Raw genomic sequence first — 25,817 nt, forward strand, 5'->3', positions numbered from 1 at the left:
GGCCTCACATTTGCCCACTTCTCATAGGACGCCATGTCAGCCCCTCCTCCCCTCACCCCCCCGCCCCCTCCCCCCCCCCCCCCCCCCCCCCCCAATTGCTCTGTGCCACCTTCCCAGCGTCTGTGTTACATAACTCCAGGGTGATTAGCCTCTGTTGGCATTGTCAGCGGATCAGTATAAAAGGCAGGTTGGTGATTATAATCTGCTGTGAGCTGAGCTCTGGTACTCCTCAATTCATGCCAAAACCTCAGAGCAAACACTTGCGTTTCTAAACTCAGTTGCCAAGAGTCTTGCAGGATTTCTTACTTGAGACCTTAGAACTTCTGCTTTCCTTCTCTGGTAGTCACACACTGACTGAACTATCCTCTGTTTTTCCTGCTTCTCTGTGTCTCGCTAGACTCCTGTCATAAGAGCATAAGAACTAGGAGCAGGAGTCGGCAATTCAACCCTTTAAGCCCGCTCCATCATTCAATATGATCATGACTGATCTCATCTCTGCCTCAACTCCACTTTCCTACCTGTTCTCCATAACCCTTGAACCCATGACTAATTAAAAATCTATCTCCTCCTTAAATTTACTCAATATCTCACCATCTGCTGCACGCTGGGGTGGTGAATTCCATAGATTCACAACCATTTGAGGGAAGTAATTTCACCTTATCTCTGTTTTAAATCTGTTACCCCGTTTCCTACAACAATAACCTCTCGTTCTAGATTGCTCCACAAGTGGAAACAATCCTCTTTACATCTACTTTCATAGAATTGTTTTCATAGAATTTACAGTGCAGAAGGAGGCCATTCGGCCCATCGAGTCTGCACCGGCTCTTGGAAAGAGCACCCTACTCTAGGTCAACACCTCCACCCTATCCACATAACCCAGTAACCCCACCCAACACCAAGGGCAATTTTGGACACTAAGGGCAATTTATCATGGCCAATCCACCTAACCTGCACATCTTTGGACTGTGGGAGGAAACCGGAGCACCTGGAGGAAACCCACGCACACACGGGGAGGATGTGCAGACTCCGCACAGACAGTGACCCAAGCTGGAATCGAACATGGGACCCTGGAGCTGTGAAGCAATTGTGCTATCCACAATGTTACCATGCTGCCCTACTTTGTCACTCTCCTTTATCATCTTATATACCTCATTTAGATCTTCTCTCGTTTGTCCTGACTCTTAGAGAGTATAGACATAAACTGCTCAATCCCCCTTTGTTACATAAACTCCTCGGGCTGGATTCTCCGCTCATCAATGCCGGAATCGCGTTTAGCGATCGCCCGGAGAATCCGAGTTGCCGACCAAATTGGGGGCGGCGTAGCTTTCGCGATGTTCCACCCCCTCCAATGCACCGTACTCGGACAGTACGCTGCACGATGTATCAACGTCCTCAGGACATTGCCTGAGGCACGCCCCCGATGCTCCGCCCCAACCGGCGAGTTCCTGATGGCGTGGGTCTCTCATGGTCTGACCTATCAGGAACCCAGCATGGCGGCTGCGGACTCAATTCAGAGCTGCCACAGTTGGGGGAGGGCCGATCCTCAGGCACGAGGGGACATTATTCAGGGCTGGGGCACTGTGGGGGGTGGTCTAGGGTATGTGAGCCAGCCGAAGGGGAGAACTATTTAGCGGGCTGTGTCCGCGAGCGGCCGCTGCTGTGCGCATGCATGGCCGCGGACCCGGCAATTCTCGGGGACGTATTGGCAGCTAGAGCCGGGTGCTCTCCAGTGCCATCCTGCTGGCCCCCAGCAAAACGGGGAATCGGTGGCCGTTTTGCGCCAGTTTTTCCAGTGTAAAATGCCACCGTTCCCAAGCCGGCGTGGGGACGCAGCCCCAGAATTGGAGAATCCAGCCCCCTATCTCAATCGAGGGGTTCTCCTCTGAACTACCTCCAAAACAATCACATCCCTCCTCAAGTAAGAGGACCAAAACTGTATACAGTACTCCAGGTGCAGTCTCACTATTGCCTTGTATAGTTGCAGGAACACTTTACTATTCTATTCTATTCCTTTAGTAATAAATGTCAAAATTCCATTTTACTTCTTTAATACCTGCATTCTAGTTTTTTGCGATTCATGCACAAGGACACCCAGATCCCTTTGCAGCAAAGCATTCTGAAGTTTCTCTTCATTTTGCTAATAAGTTGCCTTTCTATTTTTCCAAAATAATGGATAATCTCACACTTATCCACGTTAAACTCCAACTGGCAAATGACCCACTCATCTAACCTATCCATATCTGTTTGTAAATGTCTTATTTCTTTATTGAAACCTACGACCCACCTAATTTAGTGTCATCTGAAAATTTGGCTACAGTACCTTTTATCCTTGCATCCAAGTCTTTGAAATATATTGTAAATAGTTGGGGGCTGAGGACCGAACCCTGTGGCACCCCACTAGTTAAATCTTACCAACCAAATAAAGACCCATTTATCCCAACTCTCTATCTTATTTCTGTCAGCTAGCCCTCTATCCAAGCTAATAAATCACTCCTAACCCCATGTGATCTTACCTTGTGTATCAACCTTTTGAACCCGGGTTCAATTCTGGCCTTGGGTCACTGTCTGTGCGGAGTTTTCACTTTCTCCTCATGTCTGCTTCGGTTTCCTCCCACAGTCCAAAAATGTGCAGGTTAGATGGATTGGCTATGCTAATTGCCCCTTAGTGTCCAAAGATTAGGTGGGGTTACGGGGATAGGGTGCAGGCATGGGCTTAAGTATGGTGCACTTTCAAGGAAAGGTGTAGCCTTGATGGGACAAATGGCCTCTTTCTGCACTGTAAATGCTATGATCACGTTGTATCTGACAAGGCATTGTGAGCCGGGTAGATCCCGGGAACGGAGTCTTTTGTCGGCCATGCTGTGCCTTGGTGCACGTGGCCATTGGATCGTGCACCTTGTTTAATATTTGGTTTATTTTACTTATTATTGATTTTAGTACATGAAATTGAGCATAAATATGCAATATGCATAAAAGTTGTACTGTATGTATACATTAAATACTGTATTCATCATATTTCTCACCATATCAGAAAGCAATAACATTTTGCATAGAAATACATACCAAGATTCCACCCCATCCTTGGTGCGCTAGAAAATCAACAGGACTGGTAACACCAGCTTTAAATGGGAATCGCAGCAAAAAGTCGAGATGAATTGGGTTTATTTCCTTTTTCATCAAAAAAACCTATTGGAGCAAAATATTAATAATGGTAATTTCTAAATAACAAAGAAATGCATTGATTTATTGGTTAGTATTGAAATTATAGGCAGCATGGTGGCGTAGTGGTCAGCACTGCTGTCTCATGACGCTGAGGTCCGATGTTCGATCCCAGCTCTGGGTCACTGTATGTGTGGGTTTCGCCCCCACAACCCATTCATGGGCAGCATGGTGGCACTGTGGATAGCACTGTGGCTTCACAGCGCCAGGGTCCCAGGTTTGATTCCTCGCTGGGTCACTGTCTGTGTGGAGTCTGCACGTTCTCCCCGTGTGTGCGTGGGTTTCCTCCGGGTGCTCCGGTTTCTTCCCACAGTCCAAAAACGTGCAGGTTAGGTGAATTGGCCATGACAAATTGCCCTTAGTGACCAAAAAGGATAGGAGGGGTTATTGGGTTATGGGGATAGGGTGGAAGTGAGGGCTTAAGTGGGTCGGTGCAGACTCGATGGGCCCAATTGTCCTCCTTCTGCACTGTATGTTCTATGTGGGTGGGTGGATTGACCACGCTAAATTGCCCCTTAATTTGGGAAAAAAATGAATAGGGTACTCTAAATTTATTTTAAAAAGTATTGAATTTAATTTTGAACAACAGATCAAGAATTCTTGCCCGTTTAACTTGACAAAATAACCTTTCAATAAAGGATTTTGGAGCCGAAAACCTAACCTGTCTTTTTAGATGTTGCTTATTAACAGTATCATCTATTTTTCATTTCTTTAAAAAAATCAATCATTTGTTATTTTTACTTGAAGATTCATTATTTCATTCATACGTTCAAATTTTTCAGAATTAAAGAAGTGTAGAAACCCTTTCAACTCCTTTTTCTAACAGTAGATATCATGCTCACATGAGGCTGCTATATACAGGGCTGTGTTCTCCGCACCCCGACACCGAAATCACGTCTGGCGCCGGGGCGGAGAATCCAGTTCCCCACATGGAATCGGGACCGGCGGTGGTTCCTTGATTCGCCGCCCCCCGAAAAGCGGCGTGCTCGGAGAGTACACTGCACCGCGCATCCCCCACTTGCGGACATTGCCAGAGGCCGGCATCGCTATTCTCCGCCCCCGACCGGCTGAGGTCCGATGGTGTGGACCACACATGGTCCTGCCGTTTGGGATACTCGCGTGGCGGCTGTGGACTTGGTCCGTGGCCACCATGGTCAGGGGCAGGCCGATCAGAGGGCGGGGAGGGCCTCATAAGGGTATTTTTGAGCAGGCGGTCCGGTTGTGGCGCGCGGCCGATCGGGGCACTATTTCCACGGTCCAGCTCCACGGTCTGAGTCCACCATTGAGCAAGGCAATGGGCTTAAATAAGTTTGGACTTTATAGATATTGAGCCAGCAAGCTGCTGAGAATAAGAGGCTGCAAGTTGCAGTTGAGTACTGGAATGTTCTAGCATTGTAACAGGTAAGTGAAGAAGGGAAGGTGATTGGGAAGGAATTGTCAGGAAGGTGGGCTGGTTTCTTCATGTCAAGAGGTATTGGTGGCGATTGGAAAATTATGTGGGGGGTTCTTGCAAAATTGAGCATGGAAGCTAGGGATGTTGATCAGTATCAGCGGGTTGCAATATAAGCGGCGGGATACTCTGTTCCTCAGGCTACGGGCTGGATTCTTCCAACTCGCCCGCTGCAAGAATTACACAGGCGAGACGCCAACAATGGAAAATTTCATTGACCTCGGGCGGGATTGTCTGGTCGCCGGAGGAACCCAGCCGGAGAATCCCGCCATAAGTGTTGACGCTGGCCCAGGATTCGTGGAGTTCCATGACAGCAAAACTGGCGCCACACCTAGGCCGATTCAGCTACTGTTACGGGGCTAACACCGCCGACAGGTGGAACACAATTGATTCCAACAGGAAATCATGTCAGATTCGCTGGGTCCGAGGTTCACACTCAGGAGGCTGACAAGCTGCAGCCGCATATACACACTTCACTCCCCACACGCACCATCCCAGCCAACAAGATGGCAGCGAGGAGAGCAGCACCCCATTTCACGTACGCCAAGTTGAAACCCCCCTGGACGCGATGGAGGAGAGGCTGTTGAACCTGTACCCTGGCACAGGAAGGCGGCTGCCAGCCGCCGCCGTGCGCCATGCCTGGGCGCAGGTGGGAAAGAAGGTCAGCGCCGTCAGCAGCTGGGGCAACAGTGCCGTAAAAAACTGCATGACCTCCTCAGGGCAGCCAGGGTGAGTAGGCAACACTGTGTCCCTGGCACTATCCCGTGTCCCACACACCCATAACCCAACCCCCCACCCGACCTGGACCTTGCACCACATGCTGGCACCCATATCGGCCGCCATGGCCGGGTGCCCTGGCCACTGAGGCTACTAGTCCGCCCACCCCCTCCCCGGGCATAAAGGCATCGGACTGTCTAAAACTGTCATTTTTCATAACCCTTCCCCAAGAGAAGGCTGCTCATACCCATCGGGAGCAGGAGTAAACTGAAGGGGGACCGCCAAACCTGCGGCCCATCACCATGGCAGAGCAGCCGGGCTGGATGTGGTCGGAGGCCCGGAAGAAAAGGTCAACGGTGTGGAGGTCAGCCACGGGAAAGGAAGTGAGACCCTGCTGCATTGCGGTTCCCCATAACATGTGCGTCAACGCCCCCACAACACCATCCCCCACCTCCCTCACCCTCACACCATCCCTCACCCTCACTCCCACACCATCCCTCACCTCCACACCACCCTCATCCCCACACCTCCATCACCCCCACGCCACCTTTACCCTTATCCCTACACCACCATCACTCTCACCCTCACCTATACACCGTCCTCACCCTCACCTACACAGCACCCTCAGCTCCACCATCCCTACCACTGTCCAGCCCGTGGTCTAATCATGTGTCTTGTCTTGTGTCTTGCAGGACCTGCTGGTGATGGGGCAGGTCCACCTCGTGTCCCCTACCCCAGCCAGTGTCACAGCCGGAGCCCCACCCACACGAGCGGAGCAGTGATGAGGAGAGCAGATCAGACGGCAGCCCTCGACCCGAGGCTCAGGAGTCCGATGTTGACACAGATTTCCCATCACAAGCTGTGTCCAACATCCTCCACCATCACAGAGGCACTCACCTCGGTTGGGCATTTGAGTGAAGAGGCTCCTGGGACACGATCTGGTGTGCACCACACAGCTGCTCCTGTACATCAGGTGGAACTCCCAAGGGGGCGAATGGTCGGAGGGCGGGCCGACCCCAGGGACTAGCTGCTATCCAGACAGGTTTCAGGCTTCTGGAATGGACAATCCCTTTGATAGTGGAGATTTAGTCGCAGAGCCAGGGACTACATGAGGGTTGTCAGCAAGCATCCAGTACGTGCAGTTGGAGGAGTCCAAACGCGTGCAGGAGAATGAGGTGGTGCCGACCATTCGTGCCAACAAGGCAAACATTGCACGGGTGACATTCGCGTTGGAGGCACTGGGGGCGAAGGGCTTTGGCAATGGATCAGCACGTCCAAGGCCCGGGACATTCTGTGGAGGTGCTGACCAAGGCCCAGGGCAGGGTTGTCGCCTCACAGGCAGCCATGTGCCAGAGTAACCTGGACACCGCAGCGGGGCTTCTGAGTGTGAACCAACCACAGCAGGCCATGGCTGAGAGCATCGGCGGCATTGCCCAGGCTCTGGACGACATGGCGCAGACACAGAGGGAGATGGCTCAGTCTCCCTGGCTGATGTGACACAGACCCAGAAGGTGGCCGCACAGTCAATGGGTGATGTGGTGCAGTCCCAGAAGGAGATGGTCTATTCCCTGTGCTCCATGGCTGTGAGGATGCAGACCCTGGTCGAGACCAGAGCAGGTGTCCAGGACTGACAGTACCAGGTGGCAGGGGAGCCTAGGGAATAGCTGTGCTCGCATCCCCGACCCATGGAGCAGCCTGGGCCAATTTGGCACCCAGAAGGAGGAAGAGGTGATGGGGCCTGTGCCGGTGAATCTTGCAGGAGAGGTGACAGAACATCACAGTACCTCGGACGCCCCCCTCCTGTCCCTGGCTCATCTGGTGGGCAGTGGGCAGAATAGGGTGGCACCATGCCACCTGGGACACCAGAGCAGCAGCCAGGCCCATCCAGGCCTGGTCGCCCCAGAAGAAGGCAGGGCGGGTATCACAGCAGGCGCCTCCAGTCCTGCTGTACCATCTGGAGATCCACCCAGACATAGCGTTAGGTCCAAAAATTAGACACCAGTTAAGTTGGCATGGGTGCACGGCACACTTTACTGATATTGGCGAGGGCACAAATCTATATATATGTTGTCACATTAAATACCTCTTCACACTGTTACAACCTCCCTCTGAGCACTGTCAGATGGATGCGAAGAGTGAGCTGGTCTGTGTTGGCCAGAGAGGGGATGCGGGGTGTGTGTGTGTGTAGAATCGGCGGATGATGTGGGTGGCTTGGCGCCCCCCCCCCCCCCCCCCCCCCCCCCCCTGACCATCCTCACCACCGTCACCACATGGATTTGATGGTACTGTGTGATGGAATGGCCAGCTCGCATGCAGGGATCACCCAGGTGGATGGTGTAATGTGCTACCTTGGGCAGGAGTCAGATGTTGGCAAACTAGGAGGAGCACCAGAGCTCGTCGCAGAGCGGGTTGTCATCGCCCGCCATCCTATGGACCGACCCAACGTTACTGCCGACTCAGGGCCAGGAATTGGGAGATTAAATTTATTGACGTAAAGACTTTAATTAATTAAGATTTGCTTAACTTTCGCATTTTTTCCACTACCTTTACTCTGTTCACAAAAAGCAGCCCATTTCCAAAATATAAACATAAAATCTACTCCCAAAATAACTAGCTCCATCAACATTACTCCATAAGGTACTCTGTGGATTTCCATCTTGTCGTGGTGGAGAAGCTTGTGCGTTCCTTTGATCCCAAGAGCAATGCCAACGGAAGACTTAAACTCCCGGCAGGGTCAGCCATGACAATAAGGTTGGAGGGGAGGAACCAGACAAAGCGCAATTCAAAACAAATCCTCAGCAGCAAACCTTGTGGGAGATAATCGTAGGTATCTTTGGCTGTGATGGCATTTGAAGACTGCAGCACTAAGTGAGACCCCCAGTCATCGAGGTTCCCTTGCCACTGGAACTGGACCTAACTTCTGGCAAGAACCCAGTGTCTACTGATGTGCAAATGTACTTCCATGTTAAGTGATATCCTGCACAAGATGCCTACCTAGAGGAAACCAACACAGCCCCCACACAAACAAGTCCTTTGGCGAGAGGTGATGGTACAGGAACATGAGATCTGGAAGTCCCTAGCATCAGACCAGCATGTAGGTAGCGGAGTTTGATTCAGTCATTTTCCTCTTGGAATGGGAACAGGAGAGAGTTTTTGCAGCATTCTTCACGGCTGATCAGCCCTGTTCAGGATCCGCTCTGCTCACCCTGCATTGGGAAAGATCCAGAAAGGATTGCCCTAAAAATAGTCTGTATCGCCTCCAACCTGGCTGGAAAGCCGCATCCAGTGGGCATCTACCTACTGTCAGAAAATCAAAGTTAAACTCAATTTCGGAACCTGGAAGGTATGAATCCTCATGAATAATGAGCGAAACAATCAACCGAAATGGAGAACTAACCTTGTTGCCCGTGAACTCTGGTACAAAGAGCAGGTGAAGGGCAGCTGAAGGAAGAAGGCAGTGGCTACACCCTCTTCAGGAGAGGAAAACTCAAGGATCAGGCCAGGACACATGAAATTGGATTCGCCATCAAGAACAAACTCATCAACCGACACTCGGAGCTCCCTGTCGCCATCAACGAATGCCTCATGACTCTCCATCTACAAATTGCCAAGAACCAGCAGGCAAGGTTCATGAGTGCCTATGCCCCAACCCTTTATGTCTTTGATGAGTCTAAAGAAGGCTTCTGCTCCAACCTGGGCACCATACTCTCCAACATTCCGAATGAAAATAAGATCATCCTCTTTGGGGACAAAAATGGCAAGATAGGAAAGGACTCCCAAATCTGGAAAGAGTTGCAAAGGACTCCCAACCCTTGGAAGGGACCATCGGAAAGGAAGGAGTTGGAAATCGCAGTTTGAACTTGGTTATCCTGTTCACCAAATGTGTGAAAAACCTGCTTGTCATCACTAACACATTGTTCCACCGAAAATACAAGTTCAACACTTCCTGGAGATATCTACGATCAAAGCACTGGTACATGATGACAACGTCATCATCCGATCCAGAGACCAAAAGGATGCTCTCATCACCAAAGCAGTGATTAGTGCAAATGACTGCTGGATAGACCATTGGCTCATCCACTCCACTGGCTCATCCACTTCTCTATGTCCACCAAACTCCACCAGAAGCAACGGAAGATGGAGAAACACCCAGAAAAAAGATCAATGTTGAACGGCTTCAAGAGTCAAGAATGCTGGCTTGAACTTCCAACAGTGCCTTCTCAAAAATCTCCAAAGCAAACTGGACGCAAACTGGAAATAGCTGAAGAAAGCCACCATGTCAAGCTGCAAAGAAACTAATGGCTATAAAACCAGGAGACACCAAGACTGGTTCAACAAGGGTGACCATACCATCCAGGATCTCATTGACAAGAAGAGGAAAGCTGTCCACACCTGCTAAAACAACATCACTAGCAAGGCAAAGAGGAAAACTCGTCAATTAACAGCTTGAAGGTACCAAATCATGAGGCCCTAATGCACTGTTTCAGACCTAAGAGTTCAGATTTATTAACTTTTAAAAAAAATAATTTTTATTGAAATTTTTTACAAAAAATATAACAACGAACAACAAACAACAATAAAGCAACATAATAAGTATAATACCCCCAAGACTGTAGCAACGCATATATCGCACCCCCCTCCCCCCAAACCCAGTAAACAACAAGAGAACAGAAAAATAAATTAAAATTAAATAAACATAGTCAATTCCTTTTCCCCCCTCCCCCCCGGGTTGCTGCTGCTGCTGACCCAGTTCCCTATCGCTGAGCCAGAAAGTCGAGGAAAGATTGCCACCTCCTAAAGAACCCTTGTACTGATTCTCTCAGGGTGAATTTGACCTTCTCCAGCTTAATAAAACCCGCCATGTCATTGCCCCAGGTCTCCACGCTTGGGGGTCTCGCATCCTTCCACTGTAGCAAGATCCTCCGCCGGGCTACTAGGGATGCAAAGGCCAAAACACCGGCCTCTCTCGCCTCCTGCACTCCCGGCTCCACCGCAACCCCAAAAATCGCGAGTCCCCAGCCTGGCTTGACCCTGGATCCTACCACCCTCGACACCGTCCTCGCCACCCCCTTCCAGAACTCCTCCAGTGCCGGGCATGCCCAGAACATATGGGCATGGTTCGCTGGACTCCCCGAACACCTAAAACACCTGTCTTCGCCCCCAAAGAACCTACTCATCCTAGACCCGGACATGTGGGCCCGGTGCAGCACCTTGAATTGGATGAGGCTAAGCCGTGCACATGAGGAGGAAGAGTTAACCCTCTCCAGGGCATCCGCCCATGTCCCATCCTCGATCTGTTCCCCCAGTTCCCCCTCCCACTTAGCCTTTAGCCCCTCTACTGACGCCTCCTCCACCTCCTGCATTACCTTGTAGATATCAGATATCTTCCCATCCTCGACCCAGACCCCCGAAAGCACCCTGTCACTCACGTCCCTCATGGGAAGCAAAGGGAATCCCTCCACCTGCCGCCTAGCAAATGCCTTTACCTGCAGGTACCTGAACATGTTCCCCGAGGGGAGCTCAGATTTCTCCTCCAACTCTCCCAGGCTCGCAAACCTCCCATCAATAAACAGGTCCCTCAGCTGTCTGATGCCTTCTCTGTGCCAACCCTGGAACCCCCCCATCAATGTTCCCCGGGACGAACCGATGGTTCCCCCTTAGCGGAGCCTCCATCGAGCCCCCCACTTCCCCCCTATGTCGCCTCCACTGCCCCCAAATCTTGAGGGTAGCCGCCACCACCGGACTCGTGGTATACCTCGTAGGAGGGAGCGGCAACGGCGCCGTTACCAGGGCCCCCAGGCTTGTGCCTCCACAGGACGCCATTTCCAGTCTTTTCCATGCTGCCCCCTCCCCCTCTATCACCCACTTGCGCACCATCGACACATTGGCAGCCCAATAATACCCCGAGAGATTGGGAAATGCCAGCCCCCCACCATCTCTACCCCGCTCCAAGAAGACCCTCTTCACCCTCGGGGTCCCATGCGCCCAAACAAAGCTCATGATGCTGCTAGTCACCCTCCTGAAAAAGACCCTAGGGCTAAAGATGGGCAAACACTGAAAAAGGAACAAGAACCTCGTAAACACCGTCATTTTGACAGACTGCACTCTACCCGCCAGCGATAGCGGCACCATGTCCCACCTTTTAAATTCCTCCTCTATCTGCTCCACGAGCCTGGTAAAATTAAGCTTGTGGAGAGTCCCCCAACTCCTGGCCACCTGTTCGCCCAGATACCTAAAACTCTTCACTGCCCTCTTAAACGGGAGCCTCCCAATTCCCTCCTCCTGATCACCCGGGTGCACTACAAATACCTCGCTCTTGCCCAGATTCAGCTTATAGCCCAAGAAGCTCCCAAACTCAGCCAACAGCTCCATCACCCCCAGCATTCCCCCCCTCTGGGTCCGCCACATAAAGCAGCAGGTCGTCCGCATACAGCGATACCCGATGTTCCTCCCCACCCCGCACCAGACCCCTCCACCTCCCCGACTCCCTCAACGCCATAGCCAGAGGTTCAATCGCCAGTGCAAAAAGCGAGGGGGACAGGGGACACCCCTGCCTGGTCCCACGGTAGAGCCTGAAGTACTCTGATCTCCTTCCATTAGTAACTACACTCGCCATCGGGGCCTCATAAAGCAACCTCACCCATTTGATGAACCCGTCCCCAAATCCAAACCGCTCCAGCACCTCTCACAGGTACCCCCACTCAACTCTATCAAACGCCTTCTCTGCATCTAGCGCCACCTCTATCTCCGCCTCCCCCTCCACCGCCGGCATCATAATAACATTTAACAACCTCCGCACATTCGTGTTAAGCTGTCTTCCTTTGACAAATCCTGTCTGATCATCGTGTATCACCCCTGGCACACAGTCCTCTATCCTGGTGGCCAGGATCTTCGCCAGCAACTTAGCATCCACATTGAGGAGCGAGATTGGCCTGTATGATCCACACTGCAGGGGGCAGGGCCGGCCCAAGGTACCGGCAACTCGGGCAGTCGCCCGGGGCGACATGTGCTAGGGGGCGCCAAAGACTCGGGTCCCGCGCATGCGCAGTTGGGCCGGTGCCAACCAGCGCATGTGCGGTGGCCGCCCTCCCCAGGGCGGCCCCCGCCCGCCCCTCGGCCCCGCCCGCCGCCTCGGCCCAACCCGCCCCCCCCCCCCCGCCGCCTCGGCCCGACACGTCCCCCCGCCTCGGCCCGACCCGCCCCCCCCCCGCCTCGGCCCGATCCGCCGCCTCGGGCCGACCCGCCCCCCCCCCCCCCCCGCCGCCGCCTTGGCCAGGCCCGCCCCCCCCCCCCCCCCCCCGCCGCCTCGGCCCGGCCCGCCCCCCCCCCGCCGCCTCGGCCCGCCCCGCCGCCTCGGCCCCGCCCCGCCGCCTCGGCCCCCCCCCCCCCCCCCCGGCCCCCCCCCGGCCCCCCCCCCCTCACCCCCCCCCCGGCTCCGCCCCCCCGGCTCCGCCCCCCCCCGAAGGGCGCTGAAGTTCAGCTTGCCCGGGGCGCCAGCAACCCTAGGGCCGGCGCTGGCAGGGGGTCCTTATCCCGCTTCAGGATCAAAGAAATCAGCATCCGTGACATCGTCGGGGGCAAAGCCCCCCCCTCCCATGCCTTATTGAAGGCTCGCACCAACAGGGGGCCCACCAGGTCCGCATACTTTTTATAAAATTCCACCGGGAATCCATCCGGCCCCGGCGCCTTTCCTGACTGCATTTGACCAATCCCCCTGACTAGTTCCTCCAACTCAATCGGCGCACCCAGCCCCTCCACCAGCTCCTGATGCACCTTTGGGAAACGTAGCCTGTTCATGAAGCTCTCCATCCCCCCCCCCCCCCACCACCGGTGGCTCCGACCGGTACAGTTCCTCGTAAAAGTCCCTAAAGACCCCATTCACCTCTGCCCCTTTCCGCACCACATTCCCACCCTTATCCATCACTCCACCAATTTCCCTTGCCGCATCTCGCTTTCTCCCCATACTCATAAACCGCGCCTTGCACCTCCCTCCACTGTGTCTCCGCCTTTCTGGTGGTCAGCAAGTCGAACTTGGCCTGCAAGCTACGCCGTTCCACCAGCAATCCCTCCTCCGGGGCCTCCGCGTACCTCCTATCCACATCCAGGAGCTCCCCCACCAGTCTCTCCCTCTCCCTCCTTTCCCTGTGGGCCCAGATGGAAATCAGCTCCCCCCAGATCACTGCCTTCAGAACCTCCCAAACCATCCCCACCCGGACCTCCCCCGTGTCGTTGGTCTCAAGATACCCCTCAATACTTCCCTGGACCCTCCCACACACCTCCTCATCAGCCAGCAACCCCACGTCCAGACGCCACAGCGGGCGCTGATCCCACGCCTCCCCCATCTCCAGATCAACCCAGTGCGGAGCATGGTCTGAAATTGCTATGGCCGAATACTCGGCATCCTCCACCCTCGGGATCAATCCCCTGCTCAGGACGTAAAAATCTATTCGGGAGTAAACCCTATGCACATGGGAGAAAAAGGAGTACTCCCGCGCCCTCGGCCTCCCAAACCGCCAAGGATCCACCCCTCCCATCTGGTCCATAAACCCCTCAGCACCTTGGCCGCCACCGGCCTCCTACCCGTCCTTGAACTGGACCGGTCTAGTGGGGGATCCAGCACCGTGTTAAAGTCTCCCCCCATGATCAGGCCCCCTGCCTCCAGGTCTGGAATGCGGCCCAACATACGCTTCATAATGCCAGCATCATCCCAATTCGGGGCATACACGTTTACCAGCACCACCTTCTCTCCCTGCAGCCTACCCTTCACCATAACAAATCTGCCCTCCTTGTCCGCCACCACCTCAGACGCCTCGAACGCCACCCTCTTCCCCACCAGAATCGCCACCCCTCGGTTCTTCGCGTCTAATCCTGAGTGGAAAACCTTCCCCACCCACCCCTTCCTCAGACGAACCTGGTCCGCCACCTTCAAGTGGGTCTCCTGGAGCATAGCCACGTCCGCCTTCAGCCCCTTCAAATGAGAAAATACCCGAGCCCGCTTAACCGGCCCATTCAGCCCCCTCACGTTCCAGGTGATCAGCCGGATCAGAGGGCACCCCGCCCCCCGCCGACTAGCCATAGCTCATCGACTACTCGCCCCAGGTCAGCACACCCCGCCCGACCCGTTCCCCATGACGATACCGCCTCTCCCCTTCCCCCCCAGCCCACACCAGCTCCCTCCTGGCCATTCCAGCAGCAACCCGGTATACCCCCCACCCCGGCTAGGCCCCCTCCTAGCCGCGACGCACCCTCCATGGTACTTCCGTGAGTCAGCTGACTTCTGCTGACCCCGGCAACTCCCGCCAAAACCCGGCCCCTCCCGACATGGGGTCATCCCCCCCTCCTGCCACTCCTCCTTGGCACCGCTTTAGCGCGTGAAAAAACCAGTGGAGGCCACGCCCCCACCGCCAGCTCCACCCCTCCTGCCCCGCAGCGTGGGAAACCAGAGGAAAGCCCGCGCTTTCACACTGCCCCACCCCATCTTTCTGACGCAGCTCCCAAATTCCAGCTCCACCCCATCCCCAGCCCCGTACAGAAGAAAAAATAAACCCCCAACATTCCCCACATAACACAAAACCATACCCAACAGAACCACCCGGAAACAGAGCAAGAACCAGCATAAAAAACACATGTCAAAATTACAAAAACAGCAACAGCAAAAACAGCAACAACCGTAGTACACAAGACCCCGCAGCCCTCAGACCCTAGTTCGAGTCCAGCTTCTCCGCCTGCACAAAGGCCCACGCCTCCTCCGGGGACTCGAATTAGTAATGCTGGTCCTTATATGTTACCTGCAGACGCGCAGGCTGCAGCATTCCAAATTTAACCTGCTTGTTATGCAGCACCGCCTTCGTCCGGTTAAACCCGGCCCGCCGTTTAGCCACCTCCGCACTCCAGTCCTGGTAGATTCGCACTACCTAGTTCTCCCACTTGCTGCTCCTCTCCTTCTTGGCCCAGCGCAGCACACACTCCCAGTCACTGAACCGATGGAACCGCACCAGCACCACCCGCGGGGGTTCATTCGTCTTGGGCCTCCTGGCCAGCACCCTGTGAGCTCCCTCAAGCTCCAGGGGCAAATGGAAGGACCCCGCCCCCATCAACGAATTCAGCATCGTGGCCACATAGGACGGAAGGTCCGACCCCTCCAGCCCCTCCGCCAGGCCCAGGATCCTCAAATTCTTTCGCCTCGTGCGAAAGTCCAGCTCCTCCAAGCGGTCTTGCCACTTTTTGTGAAGTGCCTCGTGCATCTCCACCTTCCGCACGAGGACCACGGCCTCCTCCTCCCGATCAGCGGCCTGCTGCTGCAACTCCTGAATGGCCGCCCCCTGGGGTGTCTGGGTCTCAAGCAGCTTGTTGGTAGTCGCATTCAGAGAGTCCAGCAACTCAGCCTTCAGCTCCGCAAAACAGTGCAGAAGAGCAGCTTGCTGCTCCTGCGCACACTTCCACCAATCCTCGGGTGCTCCGCCGGCCGCCATTTTGTCCTCCTTCCCCCACTTTTCTTGGGGAGCTGCTGCAGCCTTTTTCTTTGCCCCACTCCGGGTGCGCACCATAAATTTCGGGGAATGTTCCTCCAAACACCTTCCCCCACCGGGAATCATCGAAACAGCGCCGTTTGGGGCCCTAAAATAGGCCCGAAAGTCTATTTGATAGCGGGAGCTGCCGAACGTGCGGCTTAGCTCCGCATCACCGCAACCGGAACCGATTTATTAACTTTTGAGGCATGTGGGCCAGCCAGGGACAGGGCAGCTTTTGGTGTTTCTTGAAATAAAAATGGCCTGGGAAAGAGAAATGTGAGTCACTAACTATTCATAGGCGCACCATAAATGAATCTACCCAACTTGGTCCTTGTGATTTAATTCTACCATTGATAGTTCAAAATAACATTGTGCTCTGTAGCTATTAACAAATATGGATAAAAAGCAAAATTCCTCCCACAATACTGAGAAATAAATAACAATTTTACAGTGTAATACATGCTAGCTCACTTTACCAAAAGTCAAGTGTTTATTTACCTGAAAAGCAACTTGAGCTGTAAAGATGAGTTTATCTCTTTCAAAGAGACCTCTGGTTGTATAAATAAAAACTGAATAAGTGATTTCATCTGTAAGGTTGAGGACACGCTCCTTTACATCGTCTGCTGGTACTGAGCGCAGAATAGCTTTTTCAAACGTGACATGAAAAGCCTAAATAATAAAATGAACAATTGTATAATATTTCTTTTTAAGTTGATGCATCAATTATTTTCTATTTTTGCATAATTGCACTAGAAATCATACCAGGGGTCAAGGGCAGATTTACAATCACCATACCTGAGCACAGGAACCCCAAAGGCGGGGAGGGACTCAAAATGTACCTTCTCTGATTCATGTCATTCATAGCCAAGCAGGTACAGAAATATATTGCAAACCCGTCCACAATTAAAAAGTCAATGACAGTTCCCAGATAGGTGGTGGAACGTATCTTATCCTTTGCAGCTCTCAGTTTGGCGCAAGCACTAATGACGTATTCATACGTCCAGAACTACAATACCCATGCTGCATTGTGGCCAAGCTCTTGCACAATGAGGAGTGTCAGTTGGCAACCAGATCAGACCCAACCTTGAGGTGCCTGATGGGGGTTGTAGTTCTCACGTGTGCAGCAGGGTTTGGAGCCCAGTTTTTGGATGTTTGAGAGAGCGTGAGCCCAAGTGGCTGATATGTGGGCAGAGCTGGAATTGCAGGTTTGCGTCTGTAAGTCCCATGCCCAGGTGGCAGGAACTAGGAATGCAACTGATTAACCCCCTCTACCCCATCCAACCCCCCACCACCTTCAATTCTCCCTCCGTCCCTTTCCCTACTCTCACTCTCTTCCTCTCCCAACAGCCCTCCCTCACAACCCCTACCCTCTCCCCAACTCCTCACCTTCAATTCACCCTCCCTCCCTCCACCCATCCCCTACCTCCCATTCCCAAACCCCTCCTCCCTCAACTCCCCATCCTCCTCGCTCACTCTTCCCAACCTCCTAGCTCTCCTCCCCAACCGCCTTGCTCACCTTCCCATCCCATCTCTCCCTCCCCCTCCCCAACCACCTCCTTCACCTCTCCATCTCTCCTTTATCAACCCCTCCCTCATCCCCATATCCCCTCCCCCTCTCTCACCTTACCATCCCTTTCCCATCCGCCCTCCCACATGGGACGGGCGCTTGCTTGCCTCATCTTCAGGCGGGGAGGAGGTGGATAAGTGGAGGCAGCGTTAGCGGCAGTGGGTGGGAGGAGAGGCTCCACAAACACCCAGTGGAGGCCTCAACATCCCCAGTAACAAACTAGCAGCACCGCCTCAACACCCAACACAACGGCAACTGCCGCTTTCTGCCGGTGCCAGGCAGGAAATGCAGCAATGGATTTGTTCAGGAGAAATTATCTTTAACTCACTTTACTGATCCTGGAGCAGGAGGAGAGTGGGGGCAATTTTTATCCTGCTCTCACACTGATGGATTTGTTGAGGAGACATTATCTTTCTTTTGGGGCAGCACGGTAGTATAGTGGTTAGCACAATTGCTTCACAGCTCCAGGGTCCCAGGTTCGATTCCCGGCTTGGGTCACTGTCTGTGTGGAGTTTGCACGTTCTCCCCGTGTGCGCGTGGGTTTCCTCTGGGTGCTCCGGTTTCCTCCCACAGTCCAAAGGTGTGCAGGTTAGGTGGATTGGCCATGCTAAATTGCCCTTAGTGTCCAAAATTGCCTTTAGCGTTAGGTGGGGTTACTGGGTTATGGGGATAGGGTCGAGGTGTGGGCTTGGGTAGGCTGCTCTTTCCAAGAGCCGGTGCAGACTCGATGGGCCAAATGGCCTTCTTCTGCACTATAAATTCTGTAAATGCCCCAGCCCTCTTCATCACACCCCATCCTCTCTCACCACATCATCCTCCCTCACCTCCTCCTTGTCCCTCCGACACCTCCCCTTCACCTGTCCTTTACTTACCCATTGCCCATCCCTCAACTCTTCATCATCAGTCCCTCAATTCCCCATTCCTTCATCCCCTTCCTCATGCCTAATCCCCCCTCTTACCCCACCACAACTCCCTTCCCCCAACCACCACTCCCTCATCTCCGCATGCGGAGATGAATTCTTCAACAATATAGAGGTTTCTTTAAAACCCCAAATGTCAGTCACTTTATTATTCTATTTGAAGCATAACCACAATACCAAATATTAGCTCTGTCTATCATGAAACAATGATAATTGGCCAGAAATAAGGGTGTGCTATCTTATTCAATTGATAGTATTGCAGCAAAAAGATATTTGGGACTGCAGACTGTCATGTGAGATTACCAAAAAGAAATGGGTGTTTATTATTGCAGTGATGTCAGAGAGTGGGTGGAGCTGGACTGTCTGTCAGCTTTTTACTTTTGCTTTAGGCTTTTTGCTGCAGGGTGGATTTGGTTTCCTTTTAGTTTTGGAGAAACTGAAAAAACAGCAGGATGTGCTTGAATCTTTGCAAGCTTATGAATGTTCATTTGGGATTTTCAAAGTGGTAACTGCTCTCAATTGTGAATTTAAACCTGATCTTTGTGTGAAAAGGGTATTTGGTCTTCTGAATGTTGTTGGGAATTTATTAAGGATTACTTAGTCTTGTATTCTTTGATGGTTGTATTTGAATTAATGGTTGCTAAGATGTTCACTGTATTTTTTAAAACCGTGAACGTTGTAAAAACGAGGTACCAGTGGGAGGTCATTTGGGAATAAGGAAAACTCGAGCTAAAATACAGAAACATTTTTATTGGCCTGGACTACATAAAGATGTAGTTAAATTTTGTCAATCATGTCACACATGTCAAGTGATAGGGAAACCTCAAGCAGTGATAAAACCAGCACCATTAATACCCATTCCAGCATTTGAGGAACCTTTTACAAGAATCGTAATTGATTGCGTAGGACCGCTTCCTTAAACAAAAAGTTGGAATCAATGGGCGAAATTCTCCGCACCCGCGGAAAGTCGGCAAACCGTCGTAAAAATCGGGACCGTTTTACGACGGTCGCGAAGGCTTCATTTCCCGACGGATTCACTTCCTGGAAATGGGCTAGTAGCGCGGCCGCGTCAATTACGTGCGTGATGACGACGGAACGCGACGACGACACGAACCCGCCCATGTGACGCCGCCCGACACGCCGTAAAAAGGTGCGGGCGACCACAGAATCTGTCGGGCAGGATGTCGGAGCCTAGGCGAGCTGCTCCTCGCTTTATAGATGCAGACGTCGAGGCGCTGCTCGATGCCGTGGAGCAGAGGAGGGGCATCATCTGCCCGCGGAGAGGGCATCGCCAACCTGCCAGCACGGTACGCCAGGCCTGGCGTGACGTGGCTGCTGCCGTCAGTGCTGTGGGGCAGACCCCTCGCTCAGCAGAGCAATGTCGAAAGAAGCTACACGACCTCACCAGGTCTGCCAGGGTAAGTGCCATGAGGGTGCCCCCTAGTCACAACCATCCCTCCCCCTTAACTGCCCGGGGGGGGGGAGAGGGATTGGGGCAGAGTTATTTGAGGGTGGTTCACAAAGTTGTCACAGACCCAGTGCTCTGGCCCCGAGGAGAGATGCAATCATCTGATGACAACTTGCCCCCCCCAAACTGTGCCAGTATCTGAACGGACTGCTGATACCTACCGTTTTGTAATGATCTACCTATGTTCCCTCCCCCAACAGGCCAAGGCCGGTCATAACCACCGTGAGCGGCACAAGACTGGAGGGGGTTCGCCCAACATGCACCCCCTCAGCACCTTTGAACAGAGGGCACTGGACCTTGTTGGGGGGTCTGCCACCCGCGATATCGCGCAATGCGAGGTTGGCGGAACTGCAGCAAGTGAGACAACCCTCCCTGACAAACACCCCCCCCCCCCTCCCCCATCCTCTGTCCCTTCACACACCCTGCCCACTGGGACACCTCCCCCATCCTCTGTCCCTTCACACACCCTGCCCACTGGGACACCTCCCCCATCCTCTGTCCGTTCACACACCCTGCCCACTGGGACACCTCCCCCATCCTCTGTCCCTTCACACACCCTGCCCACTGGGACCGTCCAGCGGCCTGCCGAGCAAATCGAAATAACCCGTCTCATTCTCTTCCCTAGGACGTGATGCCGAACGACCAGGGCCGTCTGGCTGCAGACGGAGACAGGAATCTGCCGCCACCTCACCCGGGGCCTCACAACAGAGGGTGCCCGATCAGCGGGCAGCCCTATCCGCCCCAACCCAATCTGCGGACCAGGACGCACAGAGGGTTCGAAGTCCACCACCACCACCAGAAATGGCCAGGGACAACCCTCCTGTCGCTGAGCAGCCCCACACCATGGACAAGGACCTAAGCATTGAGAGCGTCGGGCTTGCGGCACTGCTTTCTCCCACCACATCCATCATCCCAGAGATACACACCCCGGCGGGCCTATTTAGTGATGAGTCTCCTGGGGCACAGTCTGGTTGGCACATCACAGATGAGCAGGTACAGCAGGTGGAGGTCGGAGCAACAGAGGGCCCGGACTCGCGGAGGCCAGACCAGGCCCAGGATGCAGCTGGCTCCCAGACGTTTTCGGAGTTCCAGGAGTTTATCAACCCACCCGCACAGCCGATGCTTCAGGAAACCCAGGGAAACAATGACGGGATGAGAGCTTCCTTCCAGACTCTGCAGACGCTGTTAGAGGAGTCGAACCGCGTCCAAGAGCAGGGAGTGGTGCCGCTCATGGCAGAGACCCAGGCCGACACCGCACGGGTGGCATCCGCGGTGGAGGCAATGGGTCAGGTTATGCAAGACGTTGGGGTTAATGTGCACGCGTCATCCTCGGCCCTGGACAGGGTTGCCCTCTCACAGGCAGCAATGTGCCAGAGCCAAACCGACATTGCCGGCGCTCTGCGGGCCATGGCCGAGTCTCAGCAGGTCATTGGCCAGTCGCAGCACGCCATGGCACAGTCCCAGCAGTCGATAGCACAGTCCCAGCAGTCGCTGGCACAGTCCCAGCTGTCAGTCGCGGAGACCATCAAACGCCTGACACATGTGCTGGATGGCGTCGTGCACACACAGGTTGAGATCGCACAGTCCCTGGCGGGAATGTCTAACTCCCTGGACTCCGTCTCTGCAAACCTTCGGATCCTGGTGGATACCGTTGCAGGCCTCCAGGACTGGCAGCGCCAGGTGTCGGTGGTGCGACGGGGAACCTCCCCGCTCGCACCTCTGTCCCAAAGTGAGGCCCGGGGGCCACCGGGCTCCCCGAGGGAGGAGGAGGTTTCGGGGCCCGTCCCATTAACTCCATCACGGGACGTCCCGGAATTCTCGGCCTCCCCCCGTCCCATCCCTGGTGCATCGGGTGGGCAGCAGGCAGAGCAGGGTGGCACAATGTCACCCGAGACGCCCGCAGAGCAGCCTGGCCCATCAAGGCCGGGTCGCCCCAGGAAACGCTTGGCCAAGGAGAAACGAGTCGAGGGGGGCGATTCGCAGCAATCCTCCTCCACTCCTGCTGTATCATCTGGGGATTCACTTAGACGTAGTGGTAGGGCCCGTAAGGCAACTAAGATAGACACTGAGTAAGTTGGCACGGGTGAAGGGCACAGTTTAGTTGTAGGGGCTAGGGCACCTGTAAATAATTGTTAATATTAAACGCACTGTTCCACCTTACTTGTAATACCGTGTGATTGTTCCACAGCCACAGGAATCGTGATGGTGACCGAGTGTCGCTGGGGGTGACGGGTGGTGAAACCTCGGTGCCGGGTGTGCAGTCCCTGCCCCTACCCCCCTCCCACAGCTAGCCCACGCGGGCACGTGATGGAGTGTCAGTGACGAACTCAGCGGCCACCAAGGTGGATGGTTCAGCTATTGCCATGGGTCAGACTCTCTCTAACGATTCTGAGCTCACAGCTCTGCGTAGAGCGGGCTGTCATCATTCCACATGGCACTGATCACACCCGCTGACACAGCCATCAATGTTGTGCCATTCCGTCTGTACCCAGTGATAAGCGTCATGTCGAAGTGGAGCAGTGTACACTGAGGGGGGGGGGGGGTTTGTGGTGGTGGCAGTTGTGTGGTGACCCTCTGCATGACTAGCGATGCAGGTGGTGGTTTGGTGTTCATCGGGGACGTCACATGCGATGCGTGAACCGTGCTGCCACCATGGCGTCGCGTGCCCGCCGTCCTTGCCGGGTCCGTTGTGCCGCTTCCTGGACATCACCAGCACCTGGGTCGTGTCTGCGTGCTGCGCCCGCCACTCCGCCAGCGTCCTCCTCCTCCTCCTCCTCCTCTGTGCTGGCACCACTGCCACTAGCTTCTCCCTCCGCCTCCTGCAACAGGTCATCTCCCCTCTGCATCGCGATGTTGTGCAGCGCACAGCAGACCACTACAATGCGAGCGACCCTGTCGGCCTGGTACTGCAGGGCCCCTCCGGAGCGGTCCAGGCACCTGAATCTCATCTTCAGGAGGCCAAGGCAGCGCTCCACCACACCCCTGGTTGCTGCATGGGCCTCGTTGTATCGTGTTTCCGCATTGGTCTGAGGCCTCCGTATAGGCGTCATCAGCCAAGACCTCAGCGGATAACCCCTGTCACCTAGCAACCAGCCTCTCAGCCGGGGGGGACGTCCCTCAAACATCGCAGGGATGAACGACTGCGCTAGTATGTAGGAGTCATGCACACTCCCTGGGAACCTTGCACAGACGTTCATGAACCTCATGTGGGGGTCGCATACCACCTGGACATTAATGGAGTATGTCCCCCTCCTGTTTGTGAACACTTCCTTGTCCACAGCAGGCGGGCGCATGGGGACGTGAACACAGTCGATTGACCCCTGAACCCTCGGTATCCCGGCCACACTGGCAAATCCACGGGCTCGTGAGTCTTGACTTGCTCGGTCCTCGGGAAAGGTGATGTAGCGATCGGCGATGGCATAGAGGGCGTCGGTCACATCCCGGATGCACCTGTGCACCGATGACTGGGAGATCCCAGAGACGTCCCCTCTCGGAGACTGGAAGGAGCCGGTAGCATAGAAGTTCAGAACGACCGTCACCTTGATGGCTACCGGGATCGCGTGTCCTCCCCCCGTTCCACGTGGGGCGAGGTGCGACAGGAGTTCGCAGATATGTATCACCGTCTGCCTACTCAGCCGGAGTCTTCTCCTGCAGGTGATGTCCGGCATTGTTAGGAAAGAGACCCGGACACGGTACACCCTCGGCTTTGGTCGTCGCCTCTGACGCCGTGGCTGCACCCTCACTCTCTCCTCTTCCTCTTCCTCCTCCTCCTCCTCCTCCTCCTCCTCCACCCCCCCCCATGCTGCTCGACGACTGGCAACTCCTCGGCCCTTCCCTCTGCTGCTGCAGCTGGCCCTGCAGCCACTGCGGGTTGTGGGTGTGGATGCTGCTGCATCTCCAAATCCAGTAGAGCGGCCCCAACCACTGCGCAGAACATAGCCGTTCTGTTCCCATGCATCGTGCTAACCTACAGAAGGGTGGTAGGAGGCAGAGAAACGGGACATGTTAGACGGACGTTAGTCGACACCTCGGCAGCCGCCAGCCATGGGATACCAGTGTGTCCCGGTGGCCTGGTCGCGCTGCTGACACGCGGTCAGCCTAACCCCTGGTCACTTTCTGCATCCAACGGCCAGTAAACTATGGCCTCCTCACGGGTGCGTCAGTGGCCTGTGTCCGGAAGCCACAGGGGAACCAGCGGCCGTGTCCTCGTCACCTGCACACCATGGCATGGTGGCAGACATTTTGTTACGGGCTTGGACGGCTCACTCTCTACCTAACCCCCCCCCCCTCCGTCGCCCCCCACTGCCCCCTCCGTCGCCCCCCACTGCCCCCTCCGTCTCCCCCACTGCCCCCTCCGTCTCCCCCACTGCCTCCCCCGTCTCCCCCACTGCCCCCTCCGTCTCCCCCCCACTGCCCCCTCCGTCTCCCCCACTGCCCCCTCCGTCTCCCCCACTGCCTCCCCCGTCTCCCCCACTGCCTCCCCCGTCTCCCCCCCACTGCCCCCTCCGTCTCCCCCACTGCCTCCCCCGTCTCCCCCACTGCCCCCTCCGTCTCCCCCCCACTGCCCCCTCCGTCTCCCTCACTGCCCCCTCCGTCTCCCCCACTGCCTCCCCCGTCTCCCCCACTGCCTCCCCCGTCTCCCCCCCACTGCCCCCTCCGTCTCCCCCACTGCCCCCTCCGTCTCCCCCACTGCCCCCTCCGTCTCCCCCACTGCCTCCCCCGTCGCCCCCACTGCCCCCTCCGTCTCCCCCACTGCCTCCCCCGTCGCCCCCACTGCCTCCCCCGTCGCCCCCACTGCCCCCCCCGTCTCCCCCCCACTGCCCCAGTTCTGGACCCCCTCCCGTTCCCAGGGATGCCTTCCCCGTTGTGGCCAGACTCGAGCGGTGCGCTGAACGGTGCGCTGAGCGGTGCGCAGAGTGGTGCCCTGACCTCCTCCAAGCAGTCGTCAGCCAGGCCGACTGGTTGACGAATTTAAAAAGCAGGTGTGTTTCACGACGTCCAAACAGGGCGCCATGACGTCGGGACTTCGGCCCATCCGGGCCGGTGAATAGCGGGGGGGCTCTCAGTGGCGATTCTGGTCGTGTCAGGGGCGGGAAGGAGGCGTCTGTCGGGAAACGCGACTCCGACAATTTGCGGGGTTCGGAGAATAGCGGGAGGGCGTCGGAACAGCGTCGCCGTAAAAATTTCCGACGCCCGCTATTCTCCGAACCGTCGTGAGTCCGGAGAATCGCGCCCAATATCTTTTGACGATAATGGATGTGTCTGCTAGGTTTCCAGAGGCCATTCCAGTGCATAAGATTACAGCTAAAAAGATTGTGGAGAAGTTACTTAAATTCTTTACTAGATATGTACTACCCACAGAAATACAATCGGATCAAGGATCGAATTTTACCTCAAGGTTATTCAAAGAAGTTATGGATAGCTCAGGAATAAAACAATTTAAATCAAGTGTGTACCATCCAGAATAGCAGGGAGTGTTAGAAAGGTGGCATCAGACATTAAAGACAATGTTGAGGGCTTATTGTCACGATTATTCAGAGGATTAGGATAAAAGAATTCCATTTGTACTGTTTGCAATTAGGGATGCACCTAATGAGTCAACCAAATTCAGTCCTTTTGAACTAATTTCTGGTCATGAGCTAAGAGGACCACTTAAATTGATTCAGGAAAAATTGGTGAGTGAGAAATCGGAAATTACATTATTGAATTATGTGTCAAATTTTAGGGAACGATTAAATAGAGCAGGTGACAACATTTAAAAGTTGCACAAAATGTGATGAAACAGGTCGCGGACAAGAAATCCAAAGTTCGTAGTTTTGCCAGTGGAGATAAAGTTTTTGTATTGTTACAAGTGGTAGGTGAACCTTTAAAAGCTAGGTTTTGTGGACCTTATCAGATTGAAAGGAAATGAAGTGAGGTGAATTATGTGGTAAAAACACCAGATAGAAGGAAGACTCACCGAGTG

The 25,817-nt window shown here is 54.6% G+C and overlaps 1 protein-coding gene across 1 annotated transcript in view; it reads right to left on the reverse strand.

The window, feature by feature from the left end:
- The window catches only part of LOC119953684 (dynein heavy chain 17, axonemal-like), an 821,504-nt gene that overhangs the window by 58,719 nt on the left and 736,968 nt on the right, over positions 1–25,817 (reverse strand). Inside the window, 2 exon segments of the mRNA XM_038778213.1 lie at positions 3,064–3,186; positions 16,396–16,566. Coding sequence (XP_038634141.1) covers positions 3,064–3,186; positions 16,396–16,566 — 294 coding nt within the window.

This window comes from Scyliorhinus canicula, chromosome 18 (assembly GCF_902713615.1).
Source record: "Scyliorhinus canicula chromosome 18, sScyCan1.1, whole genome shotgun sequence".
Taxonomy (NCBI): Eukaryota; Metazoa; Chordata; class Chondrichthyes; order Carcharhiniformes; family Scyliorhinidae; genus Scyliorhinus; species Scyliorhinus canicula.